The 26,400-nt window shown below is 37.2% G+C and overlaps 2 protein-coding genes and 1 long non-coding RNA gene across 4 annotated transcripts in view; 1 reads left to right on the forward strand and 2 right to left on the reverse strand.

The window, feature by feature from the left end:
- LOC134806983 (LIM zinc-binding domain-containing Nebulette) overlaps nt 1–26,400 on the reverse strand; it is a 214,141-nt gene that overhangs the window by 148,698 nt on the left and 39,043 nt on the right. The window lies entirely within an intron of this gene.
- The window catches only part of LOC129136258 (uncharacterized), a 66,275-nt gene that overhangs the window by 7,635 nt on the left and 32,240 nt on the right, over nt 1–26,400 (forward strand). The window contains exons 3-4 of one of the 2 annotated variants that reach the window (XR_010146818.1): nt 24,349–24,408; nt 25,050–25,826. This is a non-coding gene — a long non-coding RNA (uncharacterized LOC129136258). Of the gene's footprint in view, nt 1–24,348; nt 24,409–25,049; nt 25,827–26,400 lie in introns of those variants that run through there. The other variant, XR_008537734.2, reaches the window with a different exon arrangement.
- Nucleotides 10,742–26,400, reverse strand: part of C10H10orf113 (chromosome 10 C10orf113 homolog) — a 34,221-nt gene continuing 18,562 nt past the window's right edge. The window contains exon 3 of the mRNA XM_054660811.2: nt 10,742–17,257. Within this exon, the coding sequence (XP_054516786.1) occupies nt 16,957–17,257 (301 nt within the window). The 3' untranslated portion in view covers nt 10,742–16,956. The remainder of the gene's footprint in view (nt 17,258–26,400) is intronic.

The following is a 26,400-nucleotide window of genomic DNA, read 5'->3' on the forward strand; positions in this document are numbered from 1 at the left end:
AGGATAATTAGCTCTTCTTGGTGAATCGATCTCTTTACCAACAATGGGGTTTTCTAAATGTACAATCATGTCATCTGCAAACAGAGACAATTTGACTTCCTCTCTTCCTATTGGAATACCGTTTATTTCTTTCTCTTGCCCGATTGCCCTGGCCAGAACTTCCAATGCTATGTTGAATAGGAGTGGGGAGAGAGGGCATCCTTGTCTTGTGCCGGTTTTCAAAGGGAATGCTTCCAGCTTTTGCCCATTCAGTATGATATTGGCTGTGGGTTTGTCATAGATAGCTCTTATTATTTTGTGATACGTTTCATCAATACCTAGTTTATTGAGAGTTTTTAGCATGAAGGGCTGTTGAATTTTATCAAAGGCCTTTTCTGCATCTATTGAGAGAATCATGTGGTTTTTGTCATTGGTTCTGTTTATGTGATGGATTATGTTTATTGATTTGCGTATGTTGAACCAGCCTTGCATCCTGGGGATGAAGCTGACTTGATCGTGGTGGATAAGCTTTTTGATGTGCTGCTGGATTCAGTTTGCCAGTATTTTATTGAGGATTTTCGCATCAATGTTCATCAGGGATACTGGCCTGAAATTTTCTTTTTTTTGTTGTGTCTCTGCCAGGTTTTGGTATCAGGATGATGCTGGCCTCATAAAATGAATTAGGGAGGATTCCCTCTTTTTCTATTGATTGGAATGGTTTCAGAAGGAATGGTTCCATCTCCTCTTTGTATCTTTGGTCGAATTCGGCTGTGAATCCATCTGGTCCTGGACTTTTTTTGGTTGGTAGGCTATTAATTACTGCCTCAATTTCAGAACTTGTTGTTGGTCTATTCAGAGATTCAGCTTCTTCCTGGTTTAGTCTTGGGAGAATGTATGTGTCCAGGAATTCTTCCATTTCTTGTAGATTATCTAGTTTATTTGCACAGAGGTGTTTATAGTATTTTCTGATGGTAGTTTGTATTTCTGTGGGAAATACAAACTTTATCATTAACTTTATCATTTTTTATTGTGTCTATTTGATTCTTCTCTCTTATCTTCTTTACTAGTCCAGCTAGTGGTCTATCTATGTTGTTAGTCTTTTCAAAAAACCAGCTCCTGGATTCATTGAATTTTTGAGGGGTTTTTCATGCCTCTATCTCCTTCACTTCTGCTTTGAGCTTAGTTATATCTTGTCTTCTGCTAGCTTTTGAATGTGTCTGCTCCTGCTTCTCTAGTTCTTTTAATTGTGATGTTAGGGTGTCTATTTTAGATCTTTCCTGTTTTCTCCTGTGGACAAAGTTCATTTATTATAATTGCTTTGTCTAGCTTTGAGAATCGAGGTCATGCTGGCCTTGTGCCCACTTCTATTTACTGAACGAGTCTGTAGAATTGATACTGTTTCCTTCAATCTTTGTTAGAACTCACCAGTGAAGGCAACTGAGCCTGGAGGTGTTTGTTTTTATAACGGTAATGTTCTTAAATACAAATTTAAGTTTCTTAATAGGCCTATGTCTTCTTAAGTGAGCTTTCATAGTATGCATTCAAGAAATTTTTCTCTTTCATGTAGAAGTTATCAAATTTATTGGTATAGAGCTACTCATAATATTCCCTTACTATTCTTTTAATATCTATACAATCTGTAGTAATGTCATTTCTGTCATCCCTGGTATTGGTTCTTTGTTCCCTATCTTTTTTTCTTAATCATTCTGCCTATTTAGCGATTTTCATACTCTCAAATAACTAGCCCTGGTGTGATTCTGTCCTGTACAGCTCTTCTCTGGAGCAGTAATCATTTATCTCCATCCATCTTCTCTCCTACCTAAGCATATGCCACCACCCCATGGAAGGTTCAGTGGACATGGACATGAGCCCCCTGAGGCCCCAGAACCAACAAAGATTATCACTTTAAAGTGGATACTGATGAAAATGAGAACCAATTATCTTTAAGAACAGTCAGGTTAGGGACTCGTGCAAAGGATGAATTGCACATTGTTGAAGCGGAGGCAATGAATTACAAATGCAGTCCAATTAAAGTAACACTGGCAACTTTGAAAATGTCTGTACAAAATCAATGTGCAAAAATCACAAGCATTCCTATACACCAATAACAGACAAACAGGGAGCCAAATCATGAGTGAACTCCCATTCACAATTGCTACAAACAGAATAAAACACCGAGGAATTTAACTTACAAGGGATGTGAAGGACCCCTTCAAGGAGAACTAAAAACCACTGCTAAACAAAATAAAACAGGACACAAACAAATGGAAGAACTTTCCGTGCTCATGGATAAGAAGAATCAATATCATGAAAATGGCCATATTTCCCAAGGTAATTTATACATTCAATGCTATCCCCAGCAAGCTATCACTGACTTTCTTCACAGAATTGGAAAAAACTACTTTAAAGTTCATATGGAACCAAAAAAGAGCCCACATAGCCAAGATAATCCTCAGCAAAAAGAACAAAGTGGGAGGCATCGCGCTACCTGACTTCAAACTATACTACAAGGCTACAGTAAAAACAGGCTGGTACTGGTACCAAAACAGATATATAGACCAATGGAACAGAACAGAGCCCTCAGAAACAACACCATGCATCTACAACCATCTGATCTTTGATAAACCTGACAAAAACAAGCAATGGGGAAAGGATGCCCTATTTAATAAATGCTGCTGGGAAAACTGGCTAGCCATGTGTAGAAAGCTGAAACTGGATCCCTTCCTTACACCATATACAAAAATTAATTCAAGTTGGATTAAAGACTTAATGTTAGACCTGAAACCATAAAAATCCTAGAAGAAAACCTAGGCAATACCATTCAGGACATAGGCATGGGCAAAGACTCCATGACTAAAACACCAAAAGCAATGGCAACAAAAGCCAAAATAGACAAATGGGATCTAATTAAACTAAAGAGCTTCTGCATAGCAAAAGAAACTATCATCAGAGTGAACAGGCAACCTACAGAATGGGAGAAAATCTTTGCAATCTGCCCATCTGACAAAGGGCTAATATCCAGAATCTACAAAGAACTTAAACAAATTTACCAGAAAAAAACAAACAACCCCATCAAAAAGTGGGAAAGGATATGAACAAACACTTCTCAAAGGAAGACATTTATGCAGCCAACAGACACATGAAAAAATGCTCATCATCACTGGTGATCAGAGAAATGCAAATCAAAACCACAATGAGATACCATTGCCAGTTAGAATGGCGATCATTGAAAAGTCAGGAAACAACAGATACTGGAGAGGATGTGGAGAAATAGGAAGGCTTTTACATGGTTGGTGGGAGTGTAGATTAGTTCAACCATTGTGGAAAACAGTGTGGCGATTCCTCAAGGATTTAGAACTAGAAATACCATTTGACCCAGTGATCCCATTACTGGGTATATACCCAAATGATTATAAATCATGCTACTACAAAGACACATGCACACATATGTTTATTGCAGCACTATTTATAATAGCAAAGACTTGGAACCAACCCAAATGTCCATCAGTGATAGACTGGATTAAGAAAATGTGGCACATATGCACCGTGGAATACTATACAACCATAAAAAAGTTGAGTTCATGTCCTTTGCAGGGACATGGATGAAGCTGGAAGTGATCATTCTAAGCAAACTATCACAAGGACAGAATACCAAACACCACATGTTCTCACTCATAGGTGGGAACTGAACAATGGGAACACTTGGACACATGGTGGGGAACACCACACACTGGGGCCTGTCAGGGGGTGGGGGGCTGGGGGAGGGATAGCATTAGGAAAATACCTAATGTAAATGACGAGTTGATGGGTGTAGCAAACCAACAAACATGGCACATGTATACCTATGTAACAAACCTGCGCATTGTGCACATGTACCCTAGAACTTAAAGTATAATAAAGAAAAAAAAAAGAAAAAAATTGAAAATGTCTGTACAGCCAATGATTTCCCTTGAGGGCTTTGAAATTACACCACCCAGTCTTACAGTTGAAGTGTGGTTCAGGGCCTGTACATATTCATAGACAGTATTTAGTATCTGTGGAGGAAGATGCAGAGTCAGAAGACGAAAAGGAGGAGGATGTGAAACTCTTAAGTGTATCTGGAAAGTGATCTGCCCCTGGAAGTGGTAACAAATTTCCCCAGAAAAAAAGTAAAACTTGCTGCCATTGCTGAAGAAGAAGGAGGAGGAGAGGGAGGGTGAGCAGGAGGAGGAAGAGGAAGGAGAAAGAGAAGGAGAATAAGAATAAGAAGAAGGAGGAGGCGGAGGAAGAGGAGGAGGAGGGAAGAGGAGGAGGAGGAGATTTTGGTGATGAGGAAACTGAAGAAAAAGTGCCAGTGAAGAAATCTATATGAGATGCTCCAGCCAAAAATGCACAAAAATCATTTCCACCATGGAAAAGACTCAAAACCATCAACACCAAGATCAAAAGGACGAGAATCCTAAAAAAAAAAAAAAGAAAAAAGAAAAAACTCCTAAAACAGCAAAAGGACCTAATTCTGTAGAAGACATTAAAGCAAAAATGCAAGCAAACACAGAAAAAGGTGGTTCTCTTCCCAAAGTGGAAGCCAAGTTCATCAATTATGTGAAGAGTTGCTTCTGGATGACTGACCAGGAGGCTATTCAGATCTCTGGCAGTGGATGAAGTGTCTTCAAGAAAATAGTGTTAACAGTTTGTTAAAAATTTTCCATCTTATTTCATTTCTGTAACAGATGATATCTGGCTGTCCTTTTTATAATGCAGAGTGAGAACTTTCCTTACCATGTTTGATAAATGTTGTCCAGGTCCCATTGCCCAGAATGTGTTGTCCAAAATGTCATTTAGTTTGTAAAAATGGAACTCCACCCTTTCCTTGGTTTTTAGTCTGTGTGGAATGTTAACATTCCATACATGCTTAAAGTATGTATGTACTGCATACATAGTAGTACCAATGGTCAGACATGGAAATAGTGGGAAGACAAAAATATACATGTAAAATAAGCTCAGTATTTTAATAAAGTAAAAAGAAAACTAGCCTTTGCTTTCCTTGATTTTCTCTATTATTTTTCTGTTTTTTATGACATTGATTCTGCTCCTATAGTTTATTATTTCCTTTCTTCTGCTTACTTTTGCTTTAACTTGCTCTTCTTTTTCTAGTTTCTTATGGTTGAAGCTTAAGTCATTGGTTTTAGAACCTTCTAGTTTTCTAATATAATACACTTTTAATGCTATTAATTTCCCTTTAAGCATTGTTTATTGGTAACTCACAAATTGTTGTTGTGGGTTTTAATATGTTGTTTTAATTTTCATTTACTTCAGAATATTTTCTAATTTCACTTGTGATTTTTTCTTGTATTGAGTCAAGTTATTCAAGTGTGTTGTGTGGTTTCCAAATATTTGGGGATTATCCAGATATCTTTCTGTTATTAATTTCTAATTTAATCCCACTGTGGTCAGAAAACATACCCTGAATGACTTAAATCTTTTTAAATTGATTAAGATTTATTTTATGGCCCAAAATATGGTCTATCTTGGTAAATGTTCTGTGTGCACTTGAAAAGAATCTGCATTCTGCTGTTGTGAGATAGGACGTTCTATAAACGTCAATTTGATCATGTTGATTATAGTGTTGTTCAATTATTCTGTATTCTTACTGATTTTCTGTCTATTTGTTCTAGCAATTATCAAGAGTAAAGTGTTGAAATCTCCACCTAAATGGTGGTCTGGCTATTTCTTCTTTCAGTTTAGGATTAGAAACTTCAACCACATTTAGGATTGCTATGTTTTCTTGAGAAAATGATTCCTTTATCATTTTGAAATTACCCTCTTTATTCCTAGTAATATTCCTTACTCAGAAATATACGTTGTCCCATATGCATACAGCTACTCCACCTTTCTTTGATTAACGCTGGCATGCTATATCTTTTTCCATCCTTTAACTTTTACCCTATCTGTGTCTTCATATTTAATTAGATTTCTTTTAGCCAATGGAAAGTTGGGTCCTGCTTTTTTTTTTTAATCCAGTCTGACAGAGCCTGTCTTTTAATTGACAGAGTTTAGACCATTTACATTTAATGTGGCTATTAACATGATTGAGTTTAAACATATCGTCATGCTATTTGTTTTCTATTTTTCCAAGCTGTTCTTTGTTCCTTTTTGCTCATTTTTAACTTCTTTTTAATTAAGTGTTTTTTATGATTCCTTTTTATCTTCTTTATTGGCTTATTAGCTATATCTCTTTATGTTGTTTCTTTAGGCATTTCATTAAGTTTTGTAATAAACGTCTTTACATTAATACAGTCTACCTTCAAGTTTTATTATACCACTTTATATATATTATAATAACTTCATGACACTTTTTCCCTTTTGCCCCTTCCTGGCCTTTGTGCTACTATTGTCAAAGATTTTACTACCATAATACCTTGTTATAATATTTGCTTTAAACAGTTAATTGTTTTTTAAAGATATGTTTAAAAACAAGAAGTCTTTTGTATTTATGTTCATATTTACCTTTTCTAGTGCTTTTTATTTCTTTGTGCAGATTCAGTTTCCATCTGGTATCATTTTCTTTCTGTCTAAAATCCTTCTGTTAACATTTCCTGTACTGATGGTCAGCTGGTGACAAATTCTTTCAGCTTTTGTGTGTCTGGGAAGGTCTTTATTTCATCTATTCTTTAATTTTTTTTTCACTTTGTATGGAAGTCTAGGTGAGAGTTTTTTTTCTTTCAGTGCCTTAAAGGTGCTGCTCCATTGTCTTCCAACTTGCATTGTTTCCAACAAGGAGTTCGCTCAATATCACTTTTGTTCTGTGCATAATGTCCTTTGTCTCTGACTGCTTTGGTTATGATGTGCCTTGGTGTAGTTTTTTTTCACTTTCTTCTAACTGGAGCTTATTGAAATTTTGGGTCTGTGGGATGACGATTTTCAGCAAATTTGGATACTTTTCAGCCACTATTTCTTTAGATTTTTTTCTGTTCCTTCCCCCTCCGCTCTTAATTTTTTAGCCATTATTTTTTAAGGTATGTTTCTTTCCTTCCACTCCTATTGTGACTATAATTATAAACATGATGGGCTATTTTCTACGGTCCCACTACTCACTGATGCTCCGTTAATTCTTTTTAGTCTTCTTTTTTCTTGTTTCATTTTAGATAATTGCTATATCTTCAAGTTTACTAATGGTTGCTGTTTATCCCTCTCATGTATCTTCTGTATCGTATTTTTTCAACTCTAGAAATTTAATGCATGTCTATTTTATATCTTCCATGACTCTCTTTATCATACTCTTTTTTTTCCTCTACATACTTGAACATATGCCGTATATTTACAATAGTTCTTTTAATGTCCTTGTATTAGCTCAGGCTCCTATAACAAAATACCATAGACTGGGTGGCTTAAACAACAGATATTTATTTCTTACCATTCTGTAGGTTGGAAGTCCAAACTCAAGCTGCCAACCAATTCATTTCCTGGTGACAGCCCTCTTTTTGGTTTGCACATCGCTCCTTCTCACTGTGTTCTCACACAGTACATGTAAAAAAGATAATCTGTATCTCTCTCTTCTTCTTCTTATAAAGTTATTAATCTTATCATAAAGGCCCCACTCTCATAACATCACCTAACACTAATTACCAAATTACCAAAGTGTCCATCTCCAATTATCATCACATTAAGAGTTAGGACTTCAACATACGGATTTGGTCAAGATGAGGAGGGTCACAATTCAATCCATAGCAGTCCTTGTCTAGTAATTCTATCATCTGTGTCATTTCTAGGCCTTTTTCTATATACTGTTTTTCTCCTCATTATGGGTCACATTTTCCTGCTTCTTTGAATGCCTGGTAATTTCTTTTTCTTTTTACTTTTTGGAGACAAGGCCTTGCTGTCACTCAGGCTGGAGTGAAGTGGCACAATCATAGCTCAATGCAACCTCAAACTCCTGGATTTAAGCAATCCTCCCACCTTAACCTCTTGAGCAGCTGGGACTACAGGTGTGCCGCACCAATCCCAGCAACTTTTTAAATGGTTTTCCAGAGATGGGGGTCCCACTGTATTGTCCAGACTGGTCATGAATTCCTGGGCTCAAGCAATCTTCCTGCCTCAGCCTCCCAAAATGCTAGGATTACAAGTGTGAGCCACAGCACCCAACCTGAATGACCGGTAATTTTTATTGGATTTCAGAAATATACATGTTACTTTGTTGGTGCTGGAGCTTTTTAAACTTTTAAATATTGCTGAGCTTCAGTTGGGTGCAATAAAGTTACTTGGATACAACCTGTTCCTTCCATGGCTTGCTCTTAAGATCTGCCAAGTAAGACCAGAAGAACTTTTGGTCAAGGGCAAATTTGGCTCCACCATGAGACCCACCAGGGGACAATGGTTCCCTGAGAACCAGGGCCTTTCTACTCTGGGTGATAGGGGAAAAAAAAAAAACTATTGAGCTCCTGGATGACTGCACCCAATTCTTGATTCTCTCCTGCATCTTTCTCTAGCCTCAGGAGTTTCCTCACTGAAAACTCAGCAGATCTCCAGAGTCACCTCTCTGTTCTCCTAACCTTGGTTAGATCTCTTCTAACCAAGATCTGGCCCTGTGAATTCTAGCAGCCTTAGCCTCTCCAACCTCTGAACTCTGTCTCCTCAACTTAGGGTAATTCCTGGGCTCTGTTATATGTCTAGGAATATAATATGTATTCCTGTGCCTCAGCCTAGAACTCTCTCCAGGCAGCAAGCTGCAACAATCTCGTTTGTTTGCCTTCTCTGAAAGGTCACTGTCTGTGCTGCTTGCCTAATGTCTGACAACTGTTCTGTCCTGTATATTGCCTAGTTATTCTTAGTATGTTACGTTGAGAGAGTAATTCCAATCCCTTTTACTCAATAATTGCTGAACGCATCTCTCTATAGCTAAAAAGCTTCCACATCTTTTTCGTCTGTTCTCTCAAATATCAACTTTAGAGAATCAGTTGAGTATAGCGTGGTGGTTATAAAACAGGCTCTAGAGTCAGACAACCTGGGTTCAAGTAGCAACTTGGCCACTATTATCTCTATGACCTTACATAAGTTATCTAACCTGAGTCCACCTGATCTATAAAAAAAGAATATTAGAAATATTTCTTACCTACCTTGGGGATATAGTGAGGTTTAACTGAGAAAATACACAGAAAACATTGAACATCACTCCTAGCACAGAATAATTACCCAGTGGTTGCTAACATAGCCATCATTATGATTTCCTCATGTGCCCACTGAGAAGGATGGCAACCTAGTGTCAGTCTGGCTGATGCAGCACCCCACAGCCACTACCAATGAAAACTACAGCCTACACCTGAACTGTCTATACCAGCTGAAGAAATTCATCAAGTTCAATGCCTGACAGGAACATCTCCTCCAGCTGACAACTTATGTTTGTTGTTCCATAATCCCTTCCTTATCGTTCTTTCAACATGGTTTTCTTCCAGTCAGGATCAAAGTGTCACCATTTTACAGATATTCTGGCCTGCTTCCCTGAGAAGGGGCAAAATGTTCACTCTCCAGGTTCATGTCAGTACTCCACAGACATTGACTCCATTTTACATTTAGTCTAACAGTAAAATCCTGAACGCATACTTAAAAAGAAACCTAAATTGAAATTATCACAAGATAATAGCACAGTATGTAACTCCGAGCTTTTCTCTACTTAATGTTCTATTGACTTATATTAAAGCTGCTGTTTGCTAGTTTTCCAACCTCTGGGGAAAGATTTTCCATAAATGCAACTGGCTAAATGAGCATTAAAAATAAGTGAAATTTTGTTTCTTTACTGAAAAAAAAAACTATTATTTGTTAGATGTATTTAGACACTGTTTTAGATATGCCATGGGCAGAACTATATTAATCTCAGTGAAACAGAGTCAGTTTTCTTTTTCTAAATTACATATGTGCGAAATGAGTCTTAATAAAGCCACTGATTAAGTTTCTCTTTCCTATGAATGCATAGTCATTTACAGAAAATACAAACACTGGATGTTGTACTTCAGCACAAGTTACAACCCAAAATACAACATTGGGTGTTACAGTTCAGCACAAGTGACATCCTAAACACACAGAAGCTTAGAGACATTACTTTCACCGCTTACAGGGCACATTCATACACATCTTCTCAGTCATTCTTACAACAATCTTGTGAGCTAAGGACTTGCAACATGAGAAAGCTAATATCATGGAAACAAAAGAAGAGAGAGACTAAGATGCCCAACAGCAATCCTTTCTCTACTCCAAAAATAGTTAATTCTGGATGATCTAAATCAATCTCACTTTACAGTTTATTTTTGTGGATACTATGTCTTCTAGCTTTGCTTTATTCGACAATAATAACATGTCATTTTCTCATGAACCTGAATTTAACAGCTCAACATTTTTCTCCACTACCTCATCTCTAACACAAAGTTCTTTCTTCCTAACTTTTTATTTTGAAAAATTTCAAACCTGCAGAACAGCTTCAAAACTAGTGTGATGAAGATACCCTTCATCTAGATTCACCAATCACCAACATTTTGGCATATTTGCTTTATATACATACACAAACGTGTATATGTGCATGTATAAAGCAAATATTTATAATATACCTAATATAACATATATAGTTATATTAATATACTGAATATAACATATATAGTTATATTAATATACTGAATATAACATATATAGTTATATTAATATACTGAATATAACATATATAGTTATATTGAGTAATATACTGAATATAACATATATAACATTTATTTTTATTATAAATGAATATTACCATACATGTTTTAGATAATTTACATGTATAAATGTGAACTCCTTGAAAGTTAGTAGCAAGCATCATGACAATTAAGTCATAAATGCTTCAACATGAATCTCCCAAAAACAAAAACATTCTCTTATATATGCATAATTATCACACTCAGGAAATTGACCATTGATACAATATCATTATCTATTATATAGTCCATTTTCAAATTTCCCCAAATGGACCAAGAAATGTCCTTGATAGCTATTTCCCTGATCCAGGATGGGATCCAGGATCACATCCTACATTTAGATGTCATATCTCTTCAATCTCCTTTAAACAGCTCCCCAGCCTTTCTGGTCTATAATGACTGATATTTCCTAAGAGGATAACACCTCATTTGAGGATTTATCTAATTGTTTCCTCATGATTCGATTCAGGTGGAACATAGTGCAGAGGAATGCTAAGTGATGGGCAGAGAATAAGTCAATGGGTAAATGATGTCAATTTGTTACTCTAGTAATGATGTTAAATTGTTTAAATTTAGCCAGGCACAGTGGCTTACACCTATAATCCCAGCAGTTTGGGAGGCTGACGCAGGAGGATCCCTTGAGACCAGAATTCGAAACCAGCTTGGCCTGGGCAATATAGGGAGACCCTGTCTCTACCAAAAATTTAAAAATTAGCCCTGCATGATGGCATGTGCCTATATCCCCAGCTACTCAGGAGGCTGAGATAGAAGGATTACCTAAGCCTAGGAGGTCAAGGCTACAGTGAGCTGTGATAGCACAACTGCACTCCAGCCTGGGCAACAGAGTGAGACTGTGTCTCAAAAAAAAAAAAAAATATATATATATATATATATTTAAATTTGATCACTGGTTTAAAGTATTCCCCATCATAAAGGTGTATTTCATCTTTGTAACTAAGTAGTCCAAGGGTTGATACTTGGAGAATACTCTATTCTTCAACAATCTTTCACTCACTGATTTTAGCACCTGCTGGCCATTCTTACCTAGGTCACTTATTAATTACTAGGGCAGTCATAAAATACCGGTTCTCTCTCCCATCATCCTTCTCTATTTATTGGGGATTGGCACTCTTCAAAAGTATTTCATGACAGCAAAAACAAAAACAAACAAACAAAAAAAAAACCCAGGACCACCTATACAAGAGGGTTAGAGTGAAGAAGTTCCCTGTGGAGAACTAAGCCCTGCTGAGGAAGAACACACGCCCAAGTGAGGTCTGAAGTCAGTGCTAAATACACACAACACAGCTTTGGCTGCTATGAAGATATGAAGACATTTTCCCTATGGTTAATCTGGTTCAAAGGAATTATTCCATTCTATTGTGTAAGCTGTGGATGTTTACCATATTCTTTGTCCCAAGATGATGATGGGATACTGGCACAGGATCTAAAGGAACTACATTTTCAGGCTTCATACAATAACTTCTGACTTCCTCCCTGGAGTAGAGAGGAGGCATCTGAAAACATCACACTGGGAACATTGGACCTGACTGAAAACCCCAGGAGAACAATTCTAAAGTATGTTTGACCCTGAAACTTTTTTTAACAGTATCTACCAAATGCCTTAAAATTATACTCTTTCATTCCTTATCTCAAATGGCTTCAGTTCAAAGAAGGAAATGGTATTTCTTTCGAACCCTTTCTATCTTGCTTATGGAGAGACACCCTGAGCCCTTAACACTGTATAACTTTATAAACTTAGGCTAATTGTCAGGGGATTAATCACTTTAATGCCACGGTCATGCCAATCCCCGTTCTTCCAAGGTTCAGTCCCTACCTCTTGAGTTCCATCCTACCAAAAATGTTGGCAAATAAAATCAAGATAATATTTATTTTAGCTTAATTCAACAATCATAGTATAATTCATGAATACCCTGCCACCCTTGGACATCATTTTTAAGTGCTTAACTTTCTGCCTTCCAAGTTGTCATAGGAAAAGTCCAAATCAATGTATGCCTATCACGTGCACACTATATAATAGTAGAAATGCATTATGAAATAATTGTCTTATGAATCACTATCAAGTTAGAAAATCCTAATCTTAGAATGAGTCGTAGAGAGCTAGTCCAATCTCCTACCCAATGCTAGGCTCACAACTTCAGTATCTGAAATAGCGATGACATCTCCGTTTAAATGCCACCGGGGAAAGACAGCCCACAACACATGACAGTTAACTCCACTAATTGACAGTAGCACATTAGACAGCCTGGAGATAGATGTGTTTTGCATGTAAACCCACCAGGATACCAAAATGAAGTGATAGAAAATGCAAATTTAAAGTTGCAAATTCATTTCAAAACTAAGCTTTTCTAAAACTTTGAAAGCAAAACGCTATCAAAATTTGATATACCAATATTAAGGAAGTTAACAGGTAATGTACATACAAATACATTTTCAGGCCAAGGAATGTGGGGATTTCTCCTGTTGTTGTTGTTGTCGTTGTTGTTGTTGTTGTTGTTTTGAGACACAGTCTCTTTCTATCACCCAGACTGGAGTGCAGTGGTGCGATCTCGGCTCACTGCAACCTCCACCTCCCGGGTTCCAGCAATTATCCTGCCTCAGCCTACCGAATAGCTGGGATTACAGGCGCCCACCACCATGCCTGGCTAGTTTTTGTATTTTTAATAGAGACAGAGTTTCACCATGTTGGCCAGGCTGGTCTCAAACTCCTGACTTCAGGTGATTCGCCCACCTCAGCCTCCCAAAGTACTGGAATTACAGGCATGAGCCACCACGCCCAGCCAGGATCTCTCCCACTGTTCTATCTTGCCCTGAAACAGATCTATCTCAGTGCCACTAAGTCAAAACTCTACCATCTGTGTCTTCCACGGAAGCGACCTGAGAGTCTCACTTCATTTCCTTCTCTCCTCCATACTTGCTTTGCATATTTAGGCTCACTTGATTAAAAATCTCTCTATTCTTTTGATCTACTCACAATCCAGAATAAGTGGCCATGGCGAGTGATAAATATAAATATGTACAGATGTGCAGAAATAGTCAATGATTTTGAGCCTGGGTGATTAGAAGAAGGGTACTATAAAAGGCAGAAAATGAGACTTAATCTGGTTGGGAGAGACAGAGTTTGGGTTTGGAGATCTGAAGTTTAGGATGGTGCAAAAATGCTCAGTGTCTGGGTAGGGGATCCAGAAGAGATATCTATTTGAGTCACCAGTAGAGATAGCAGTTGAAAATATGACAGATCAATTTCCTAAGGAAAAGGGAAATGAGAGAAAGAACAGCAGCAAAGACATCCACTTATACCCCCTTCAAGTATTCCCTCCTTGTATATGCCTTTATTTCCTAATTTTCCTCCAGTGAATACTCTCATCTTCCTAATAAGTTCTGTAGGATCAAGAATCAGGGGTCCCACATATTTTCTTGTAGGCTGCTGGGGTCATAGAAGATACTCAATAAAATCATTTTGGCTGGTTCTAATAACAAGCCAGAAATTTTTTTGAAATATCTCATATCAGTGGGATTTTATCAATGCTTAACACTTTCCCTGGACAATGAAGACTGCCTTCTACAGGTGGCCTGGAAAGTCACATATACTATCCCTTTGAAGTTGATACCAAAGGATGTCTATATAATAAATCCATGCAACTCTTAAAAATCCAGCAAGTGCCAAGATTCTCACTGTTCTAGATCTTATTCTGTACAAAGTCAAAGACAAATCTGTGCTTTTTGTCACTTTGGGACACTCCAGTGTATTTGCAAATATAAGTACTTGTGATTTCATAATTTTCTTTCAATTTTGGCAAATAGACTAAACTACTTAAGCTAGCAACAATATAATTTGAGGATAATCGCTACTTCATATCTGTACAGAGAACTGCATATTCTTAAAGTTCTTTATCATCAACTTTATTCATACACTGAAGATATCAGTAAAAAGCTCACTAAGTCTTTTATGTCACAAGAGCCCTGAGCTCAAGTCGTCCTGCCCTTCCATAAATCCCCACCACTTAGTCCTTCTTTTTGAATTTACTGATGTTATTTCCCATGCCTGGAACTCTTCTTCTCCCCACCTTGCTCCCCTGTATCCAAATTATCCAAATTCTTCCTTCCCCTTCATATTGGCATCTTCAACTTCATCCAATCTATTGTTCCCCTTCTCTGAATTCTGATGATCATGTATCATCAGAATACATATATATATATCATGTCAAACCAATATATTCATAAAATCTTCAACATATATAATTATATATATTATATAAATATACAAAATCTCCAATTGGTTGTATATGTATATCTCCAACCAATCTAACATTGAAGTTTTCTTATGTTGTTTAGTAAATATTTCATGTAAGTTCTTTTTTTTTTAAATGTTTGTCTTCTAGAATGTACCAGTAAGTTCTCTGAGGCCAATCCTCACCTGAGATATGTGTGTGTGTTCACTGGCACCAATCTATGACATTTTATGCATACAGAAGGTAGACAATATTTGTAAACCACTGAAATACCTCTTGGTATTTGTAGAATTTCATATAATTCCTTATCTACTTGGCCATTGAGAAATGCTTTTAAATCATAATATTGCCTACTAGACCAACATAAATTCATTGTACTCATAACCCAATCCTTCAGGGAAGGTCCTATTTTGATTAAAAAGGAAGGAGTAGGAGGAGGTAAAGCTTTTAGCATATTGATAGAACTGTTACTCATATTGTATTACTGTCCTTTATAATTTAAGGCAACATCACTAACAAAGATTAGGGAAAAGATCAATAAATTATGAGTTATTAATGCAGGAATGAAAAGAAGTCCAATACCAAAGACATTGAAGCTAATAATATCTTCTCCTCCACTTGCTGAACCATTATAATCAGGCCTGGGCCTTTTTTCCCTAGTAGAGGTGATAAATGCTTACAGAGTGGCAGTTTCTCCCTGAGCTGTCAAAAGACCCTAATGCAATGAAACCAACCACTTCAGGCTCATTAGGGTCACTTTTAACAAGTTAGGCAGAACCCACCACCCAACCACATCAGGATTCAAAGTTTCAAAGAGGATGGGGAATGTAGAGTTTGGAAAAGAGCAATAAAAATGATCAGAAATAAATAGTCCAAAAGAAATTAAAACAAGGCCGAGTATAGTGGGTCATAGCTGGAATCTCAGCACTTTGGGAGGCTGAGGTGGGAGGATTGCTTGAAGGCTGGGAGTTTGAGACCAATCTCGGCAACATAGCAAGACCCCATTGTTACCAAAAATACACGCTTTAAAAATTGGCCAGGCATGGTGCCATGCACCTGTAGTCCCAGCTACTCAGGAGACTGAGGCAGGAAGATGTTTGAGCCCAGGAGTTTGAGGCTGCAGTGAGTTATGATCACAGGACTGTACTCCAGACTGTGAAGCAGAGCAAGACTACATCTCTAAAAAAGAAATAGAAACAGCACAGCCTGCATCAGTCTCCACTGAAGTGCAGTGTTGAGAGGTGACGGGGCAAGGCAGCACAAACACAGATCATGAAGGAAACATCTCAAAAGCAAGCCATAAGGAACAGTCCTATGGTGGCAAAGAAGAGACAGAATTGCTGAAAGCAATGCTAACATCTCTAATTCTTATGATGAATGGAATTCCAGAGTCTCTAGAAGCTCACAGGCACACACACGCACACACATGCACACGTGCATACACACACACACACACACACAGCCACTGGGCACATTCATTAGGTTGAAGTTATATTTGCTCATCACCAAGGGGTCCCATCACATTGAAATGAAACCACGAGCTCCTTTTTACATCATAAGTCTCCTATGAAAGGGATGTTTCCGGTTTAAAAGTCTTCCAAACAACTGTTTTAAATTAGGGGTTGGGGAGAAGAAATGGGAAGTTGTGGAGGGGACTACTTAATGAACTGGGCTATTTAAGGCTTCCCTTGAAATCTAGCATCATTCTTGCCTTTTTTCCTGCTAAATAAAGCCTCAAAGTAAGAGGAATGCAAAGGTTGAAGAAGTGGAAGCCATCACTGTAGAAAAACAAAGGTGGATCTGCCAAACGCAATGAATTTAGAGGGAATGTAAGTTTTGTTTCCCAGCCATCAAAAATAGTTTGATGGATTTGTGCCAAAATGAGAAATAAAAGCACACTCCTTCCTCCCTGCACCCTACAGAGCTGCCTTTGAAGTCACATGTGCTCCACAGGGCACGGATGGAAACAGAACTCAGGCTCATTTAAAATTTTATTGTATATGATTTGGTATAAGACAGTGTCCTTCAGACATTTACAAAAAAGTCATTTTCAGCACCTTCTTAGATACGTTGAACTTTTCTTTTATGCCCTGGAATTTAAATCCATGCTTCCCTTTGGTTATACCTTCTGGTCCCAGAGACAGCCTTGGGGACTTGGCCCAGTTGCCTGGATCTGGTTCAGGAGCTGCCTGGATGGGCGGCTTGTAGAGACTGAAGCTGACTCTCCACAGCCACCTGGCAAGCGTTGGCCAGCTTTGCAGCCTTCTGGTCTCCCCAGCCAGCTTCCTGGGAGGCCTCAGGCCCTTCTCGGCTCTCCGTTCTGCCTTACCAGGCCTATGGGATGAAGTGCAGCTGTCCGTTCCTCAAGCCTGGTACCCCCCATAGAAAGGAAAAAAAAATACCACATTTGGAATAATAACAACTACATTGCTGGTTATGTTTCAAAACCAATCCATCTTCAAAATCAGGGACTTCTTTTGTAAGCCTCATTACAGCCTTAAGTATAGAAATGTTTATATTGTTTGCTTTGTTTGGTTTCTTACCTAGATACTGAGATTAGAGTGTGGACCCCTCTCAAGCCAGTGTCACATAACTAGGAGCTAAAAGATCAGAGAGAGAGAGAGAAACAAAAGCATTCTATATTTTCAAATGCATTAGTTCACCCAGTGTGTGGACTCTAAAGAGGGAAAAAACAAAAATAGTAGATTTTCAGCATAAGAGATTTAGTCGTAGAATATTAGCATACACCATCTTTTTTTCTGGAAGGGAAGCTACAACTAAAAGGAATCATAAAGACCAACTAACCCAATTATTTAAAGAGGAGGAAACTGCTGCCCAAAAGTTAATGGCTCAGATTAAGAGTGTCAAAGAGACACACAAACCAATTAGAAGAAGCCTCCACTGGGCCAGGTGCGGTGGCTCATGACTGTAATCCTAGCACTTTGGGAGGCTGAGGCGGGTGGATCACGAGGGTCAGGACTTTGAGACCACCCTGACCAACATGCTGAAACCCTGTCTCCACTAAAAACAAAAGAAAATTAGCCAGGTATGGTGGTGCACACCTGTAATCCCAGCTACTCAGGAGGCTAAGGCAGGAGAATCGCTTGAACCCAGGGCGGGGAAGTTCCAGTGAGCAGAGATCGTTCCACTACACTCCAGCCTGGGTGACAGAGGGAGACCCTGTATCAAAAAAAGAAAAAAAAATCTCCACTGGCCAAAGATGGGACAATATGAATATCAATAGGAATTACTGCAACTGATTCAATACACTCAAACACATCCATGGTTTTATAATGAGTTGATAAGATGTTCCTCCCACTCCTTTCCCTCTTCCCAAAAAAAGTAGAGAACAATTTCCTGATCCCCACTGAGGGAGGCTGCCAGGACCCCAATTCATTATTCAGAAAATGGATCAATAACAGAAAATAATGACAAATGGATCTTGCTTTTTCTTTTCAAACTATATTTCAAGATACCAAATACGTAATGATGAAAAATTGATCCCTACTAAAGAATTCCAACTAATAAATGCAGAAAGAATGATGGGATTAAAAAATTTCCAGTTTGTGACTTCTAGAGAAGTCCATTGCAAAAACCATTACTTAAGGTAATGTATGGTTGATGAGGAACCTTATAAATGGTGGACCAGGTATACAGCTAAATCTTCTGACCAATCTTAACTCACTGAAGTTGGGACAAACAGATACTATGTCTCTCCCAATGAGATATACTAGAAAGTACATAGCACCAACTATACAGCAATCTTGCCTAGAAAAAAAAAAAAAGAAAATTTGAGCCAGAATATTATCAGGCCTGTTGATCTATGAGTTTATATGAAACATGGGGATAGAGGCACAAATTAAATGATACTGGAAGGAAGCAATCAGCCCAATCCAGAATGTGGGACATGCTATAAGGCAAAAACCTGATTTCTGCAACAAATAAAGGGAATTAAAAGGGGGAAAGGAGTGGAAGGGGACTATTATAAATTTAAAAATATTTAAGAGACAAAGCTGCCAATTGAATAAATGTACTTAATTTGGCTCTTAACTTGAGCAACTACTAAAACAAAACAAAACAAAACAAAAGACTTTGCAATTTGCAATTGAAAGAGATAACCAATAAAATGTGAACATGAACTGTGTTAAAAGGAATTAAGTAATGATTATTAATGTTTTGCAATATTGATGTTGTAGGTATTTATACATACAACTAGGTACTTATTTGTTAGGAATGCATACTAAAATATTTTGGCATCTATATTTTTGTAAAAAGGAAGTTAATGACTCGGTTGGGACTAGAATCTGCTCTTATGGTACCCAGCACACATTCATTTCATTATAACCAAATTCAAAGGAAACACAAACAGTAAATTTTTTTAATTCTTAAAAAAGAGCAACACCAACCATCACTTGTTTTCTCTCTTCCCTCCATTAGTAAGACATGTATGTTTGAAGACCGTAGACATTTTCTTCCTCTTGAAACAACAAAAACAAATAAACAGGATTACATAATAATCTTATAGATTACAGTAATTACAGTGGGGTTTTCTGCACTGGATGAGTTAACCTAAATGTAAAAAAGGAGAAGAGGCTCCCTAGACCAAAAATGTCACACACACACCCCCAAGAGCATTTCAAATACTCATGTACACTTTACACATGTGATATGGAAGGAATGACACACTGAGCCACATAACCTTGATTACTGTATCAGATTAAATTTAATCTAAAGAGATAACACACAGGACAACTAAGAATCTGTAAACATACAGAGCTGAAAAATCCACAGTAAGGATCCTTAATTATTAAAGATATAAAAGAAATGGGTGTTTAGAAAATAAAGTTCAGAATGGAAAGGGCGAGAGAACAAAAGCAAAAAAAGGAAGACGAACAAGAGAACATCATCAACACCTTTTCCAAATCTCAACTCTCAACTTATCCCATAATTGTCAAAACACATTTTTTAAAAGTGTGACAAAAGTGAAAATGTACTCAAAGCATAAAAATATAACATTGAAAAAAAACAGAAAAGATGGTCCTCAAACTCCCACTTGAATCTCCATCTTCAATGAACAGCATGAAAGAAGGACATACAGGGTTTAAGGCTGTCAGTGGGCTAAGTAAGAGCTGAATATCATATAAGCCACATGCATATAAACTAGAAACAACAAAGTTTCAGAAACAATGACAGGTGCACAACTTTCAGTGTGTGGTTCCACACGTAAGCAGTTTGGAAGCCACCACTCTAGAATTCTGTACCCTGCTAAATTATCCTTCACAAGTGAAGGAGAAATAGCAACTTTCTCAGACAAACAAAAATTAAAGGAATTTGTTGCCAATACACCTGCCTTGCAAGAAATGTTAAAAGAAGCTCTTTAAAGAAAGAAAATGATGAAGGTCAGGAACTTGGATCTACATAAGAAAGAAAGTACATTTTTTAAAAAGGCATAAGTAGAGGTAAAATTAAAAAATTTTTAAACTTTTTTATTTTATTTTATTTTTTAATAAAAAATAAAATATTGCCCAGGCTCTGACCTCAAACTCCTGGGCTCAAGCCATCCTCCCACCTTAGCCTTTTGAGTGGCTAGGAATACAGGCATGTGCCACTATGCCTGGTTTCTTATTCTTAATTGACCTTACAGAATTTTGTTCAAAATAATAATAGAAACAATGTATTCAATTATATATGCTTATATAGAGATATTTTATGTATGTATATATGTGTATATAAATATCTATGTACAGACACACTCATATATGCTTTTGTATAAGTGAAATGGATGACAAAAAGGAACGAGAGGGAGGAATTAGAAGAATTAGAATTATTTTATTATAAGGTACTCATATACCCATGAAGTAGCATAGTGCTATTTGAAAGAGGATTTGGATTACCTGTATATTGCAAACCTCAGGGCAACCACTAAAAAAAAAATACTTTAAAAAGCAGTATAATGGATATGCTAAGAAAGGAGAGAAAATAGAATCATATAAAATGCACAATTAAAACCATAAAAATTAGAAAGAGTATAAGACAGAGAAACGAAAGAACAAGGGCAAAAAATTTAAAATAGTAATAAATACGGCAGATATTAATCCAATTATATCAATAATCACTTTGAACATCAGTGATCTAAATGCACCAACTGAAAGACAGAAATTTTCAGAATGGATCAAAAAAATATGACCTAACTATATTTTGTCTACAAGAAACCCATTTTAAATACAAAGTCATATATACATTTAAAGTAAATGAATGGAGAAAAAGATATCATGATAACACTAACCAAAAGAAAGCCGGAGTAGCTATGTTAATTTCAAAACAGGGTAGACTTCAAAACAGGGAAAGTCATCTGGGACAAAGAAAGCCATTACATAATAATAAAGGGGTCAATTCTCCAAGATAATATAACAATCTTTAACATGTATGCACCTAATGACAGAGCATCAAATAACACAAAGCAAAAACTGATAAAGCTGCAAGCAGAAACAGATGAGTTTACTCTTACAGTTGGAAATTTCAACACCCCTCTATCAGTACCAGACAGATCCAGCAGGCAGAAAATCAGCAAGGACATAGTTGAATTCAACACCAGCATCAATCAACAGCATATCATTGACATGTATAGACTACTTTACCCAACAACAGCAGAATACACACTCTTTTCAAACCCACATGAGACATTCACCAAGACAGACCACATTAAATACATCTTAACAAATTTAAAATAATAGAAATCATACAATGTCTTCTCTCAGATCACAATGAAATTAAACTAGAAGTCAATAACAAAAAGATAGGAAAATCCTGAAATATATGGAGAATTAAATAACACACTTCTAAATAACACATGGTTCAAAGAATAAATCTCAAGATAAATTATAAAATATTTTGAACTGAATGAAAATGAAAATACAACTTGTCAAAAATTGTGGGATGCCACAAAATCAGTGATCTGAAGGAAATTTATAACATTGAATGCACGTATTATAAAAGAAAAAAGATTGAAAATTAATAATCTAACTTTCCACTTTAAGAAACTGGGAAAAGAAGAGCCAATTAAATACAAAGTAAGCAGAAAAAAAGAAATAATAAAAATTAGAGCAGAGAACAATAAAATTGAAAAGCAGGGACTCCATACAGAAAAAAATGTCAATGAAACCAAAAACTGGTCCTTTGAAAAGATAATAAAATCAATAAGCCTCTAGCCAGGTTAAGAAAAAAAGAGAGCAGACACAGATTACTAATATCATAAATGAAAGAGGGGCCATCATTACAGATGCCATAGATATTAAAAGGATAATAAAAGAATACTACAAACAACCCTATGCTCACACATTTATTAACCAAGATGAAATAGACTGGTTCTTTGCAAGACACAATCTGCCAAAACTCACACAAGAGGAAATAGACAATCTGAAGAAGCCCATATCTGTTCAAGAAATTGGATCAATCATTAACAATCTTTGAAAACAGAAAGCACAAGGCCTAGATTAGTTTACTGGTGAAGTCTACCAGACATTTAAGGAAGAAATTATACCAATTCTCTACAATCTCTTTCAGAGAATAAAAGCAGAGGGAATACTTCCTAACTCATTCTTACGACACCCTCATTGCCCTAATGCCAAAACCAGACCGAAATTGATCATATTGTATCCTCCACAGCTGAGTCTCAGTGGGCCTGTACTCTGCTCACTGTGATAATTTTCTCTGTACAAATAAATAAATAAACAAACAGAAGTAACAAAATCAAAGCAAAAAACAACCCAGCTGGAGAAAAGCACAGGACTGCAGAAAACCAATAAAAGCAATGTGGAAAGAGACAACATTTCCATATGTTATTGTTTTCAAATCCATGTAGAACCTCTGGTGTGTATAACAGGTCATGACATAGAACACTGCTTCAAGATTGAAACAGAAGCAGCATCTTTTTTCTCCCCACTGAACTAGATATTTCCTCCAACCACAAAGTTTGGGAAAAGGAATAAGGAGAAGAAAAAAATAAGAAAATGAAAGGTTCATTTGGCAAGGAGCTGGGTCCCAGGGCCCTTGGGTGCCCAAAGTGAAATTGGTAAAACTTTCCTGCTGTTGTATTTTTTGAATGGTCAATGCTAACTTTGCTTCCTACTTTCTGCAAAAAGACAGATACAGCTTTCTTTTTCATTTTTGTATATGTATGCATATATTTATATTGACATGTAATCATAATACCATAAAATTTATCTTTTTAAAATGTATAATTCAGTCAGTTTTAGTATATTCTCAAAGTTATGCAATAATAACCATTATATAAATCTAGAACATCTTCATCACCCCAAAAAGAAACTCAGTACTCATTAGCAATCACTCCCCATTATCCCTATTCTCCAAGAACCTCTGGTAACTGCTAATCTACTTTCTGTTTCTGTGGATTTGCCTGTCCTGCACATTTCATATAAATGGAATCATATCATATGTGGCCTTTAGTGTCTGATTTATCTAGCTTAATGTTTTCAGGATTCATCATGTTATATTAACAGCATGATCAGTGCTTCACTCCTTTTAAGGGGTGAATGGTGTTCCATTGTATAGATGTACCATACTTTGTTTATCTACTCGTCAATTAGTGGACATTTGGGTTGTTTCCACTTTTTCGCTGTTATGCATAATGCTTCTGTGAACATTCATGTACAAGGTTTTGTATGGACGTATGTTTTCAATTCCCTTGGATATATACCAAGAAGTAGAATTACTGGATCATATGGTAATTCTTCGTTTAAATTTTGAGGAAATGCTAGGCTATTTTCTAAAGTAGCTGCACCATTTTACATTCCCACCTGCGATGTGTGAGGGTTCCATTTTGTCCACATTCTCACCAACATTTGTTATTGTCCACCTTTTTCACTATGTCCATTCTAGGAGGTATGAAGTGTCTCATTGTGGTTTTGATTTGTATTTCCCTGAAGAGTGATGATACCAGGCCTTCTTTCATGTGTTTATTGACCGTGAATCTTCTTGGGAGAAATGTCTATTCAAATCTGTTGCCTATTTTTAATTGGGTTACTTGTCTTTTAATAACTGAGTTGTAACCATTCTTTATAGATTCTGGGTACTAGTTCTTTATCAGAAGAATGATCTGCAAATATTTTCTTACATTCTACGGGTAGTCTTTACACTTTCTTGAGAGTGTCCTTGAAGGACAGGTGTTTTTAAATGTTGATGAAGTCTAATTTGTATTTTCTTTTATTGCATGTGTTTTTTGGCATTATATATAAAACCACTGCCTAATCCAAAGTCACAAAGATTTACTCCGTTTTCTTCTTAGAGTGTTATAATTTTAGCTTTCACATTTAAGTCCTTAGTCCATTTTGAGTTAATTTTCTATGTGTGTGAGGTGGGAGTCCAATTTTACTCTTTTACCAGCTTTCTTTTTGTGACACTTTCAGTTTGATTCTTGAAGCTGCAGCCCTCACACCATTTACCTCAGTAGAAGTCATGGCTTCAAGGTAAGAAAAGGAGATGATGTTTTTAACCTAATGAAATTACTGGTTAAATCATGAAAGGGAAAATGTACTGTGTCTTGGGAGGCCAGGCTTAGTGGAGGGGGCTTCTTACTGTGGGTGAAATGTGACCTGTTACAATTTCTCTATGATTCCCCAATCAGTGTGGGGCAGTCCATAAGGGGTTGATGAAGAGCAAGTCCCAAAGCCAGATTCCATCTTAATTCTACAGGCTGTGTGCCTTTGAGTCAAGTTATTCTCTTTTCTGTGTATCAGATCCTCCCCATCTTAAACTAAGAAGAGAAAACAGAGAATCTTCATAGAGTTGGAAGGATTATGTGAATGAATATAAGGCAAAGCACTCAGAACAGCATATGGCACGTTGTGAACACCCAGTACATATTAGCTGTTATTATCAGGAAAGATCCCATCATATCAATCCTAAGGGAATAGTTTCCAAGGAAACCTATGTCTCAAAATAATAGCCGTGTAGGGTTTGGTTGGGTGATGTGGCTGTCATGATGACATCTCTGATTCTCCCAGGTGGCTGCCTCAAATCCGAGAACCTTAAGGAGCTTGGGGACCACTTGATGCTGATGGTCATCTTTGTCCTGTGTATAAGTCAATCTCTGTTTTGTTTTCCACAGACCTACACATTTACCAAAGGCAAATTCTTAAAAGGGCTGGGCACAGTGGCTTACTTACGCCTGTAATCCCAGCACATTGGGAGGCTGAGGTAGGTGGATCACTGGACGTCAGGAGTTCGAGGTCAGCCTGCCTACATGGTGAAATCTGGTCTCTACTAAAAATATAAAAATTAGCCAAGCATGGTGTCACGTGCCTGTAGTCCCAGCTACTCAGGAAGCTGAGGCAGAAGAATCACTTGAACCCAAGAGGCAGAGGTTGCGGTGAGCCAAGCTCGTGCCATTGCACTCCAGCCTGGGCAACAGAGTGAGACTCCATCTCAAGAAAAAAAAAAAAACAATCTAAGTAGGTGCCAAATTTTCCATCCCACCAGAAAATAAGACTACAGTTGAATTAAGTCATGTCCTACTCTCCTAGACTCAAAGCTGTTTTATAAAGACAATGTATTCTTATTTTCTACAGTATTTTTGTTTCCAGGTCATCTAGCAACAGTGTTAAAAACCCTTTGTAATGCTAAAGACAGAGGGCAGGATTAATTCTCTTAGTCTCATTTGTTTCCAGAATTTTCTGCATATGTTTCCTAAATTTTAGAAGACACTATTCAATCATGTAAACCCACATTATAAGCAACTTTAAGTCTTCTTCCAAGGACTACCTTTTACACGGTCGATCCCTAATTTTCCGGATTTGGACAAGTTTCCATTCAAAAGTGATGTCCATCCAGTTAGAAAGCTTCTAGAACATTTTCCTTCCTACTCTCACAACTATTCCATCAATTAGTGTATGTTTAGCAATTGCAAATTACTTTTTTTTTTTTTTTTTTTTTTTTTTTTTTTTTGAGACGGAGTCTCGCTCTGTCGCCCAGGCTGGAGTGCAGTGGCGCGATTTCGGCTCACTGCAAGCTCCGCCTCCCGGGTTCACGCCATTCTCCTGCCTCAGTCTCCCGAGTAGCTGGGACTACAGGCGCCCGCTACCACGCCCGGCTAATTTTTTGTATTTTTAGTAGAGACGGGGTTTCACCGTGTTAGCCAGGATGGTCTCGATCTCCTGACCTCGTGATCCGCCCGCCTCGGCCTCCCAAAGTGCTGGGATTACAGGCGTGAGCCACCGCGCCCGGCCGCAAATTACTTTTAATATTAGCAGATGCGCAATATAATTAGATGGGGAAACCTTCTGGGATCAAATCATGTCTTGGGTGATTACTGAGTTCTGACAAACATCAGGATTCATTCATCTGTAAGAACATTGTTCTCTTTTCCCCTGGAAGGTACGCTACTCTGCAATGCTGCCGTGCTTAAAACAGTTTTCAGAATTTCTCTTATGAATTCCTCTCAAAATCCGTTTGTGGTCTAT

Source organism: Pan troglodytes, chromosome 8 (genome assembly GCF_028858775.2).
Source record: "Pan troglodytes isolate AG18354 chromosome 8, NHGRI_mPanTro3-v2.0_pri, whole genome shotgun sequence".
Classification (NCBI taxonomy): domain Eukaryota; kingdom Metazoa; phylum Chordata; class Mammalia; order Primates; family Hominidae; genus Pan; species Pan troglodytes.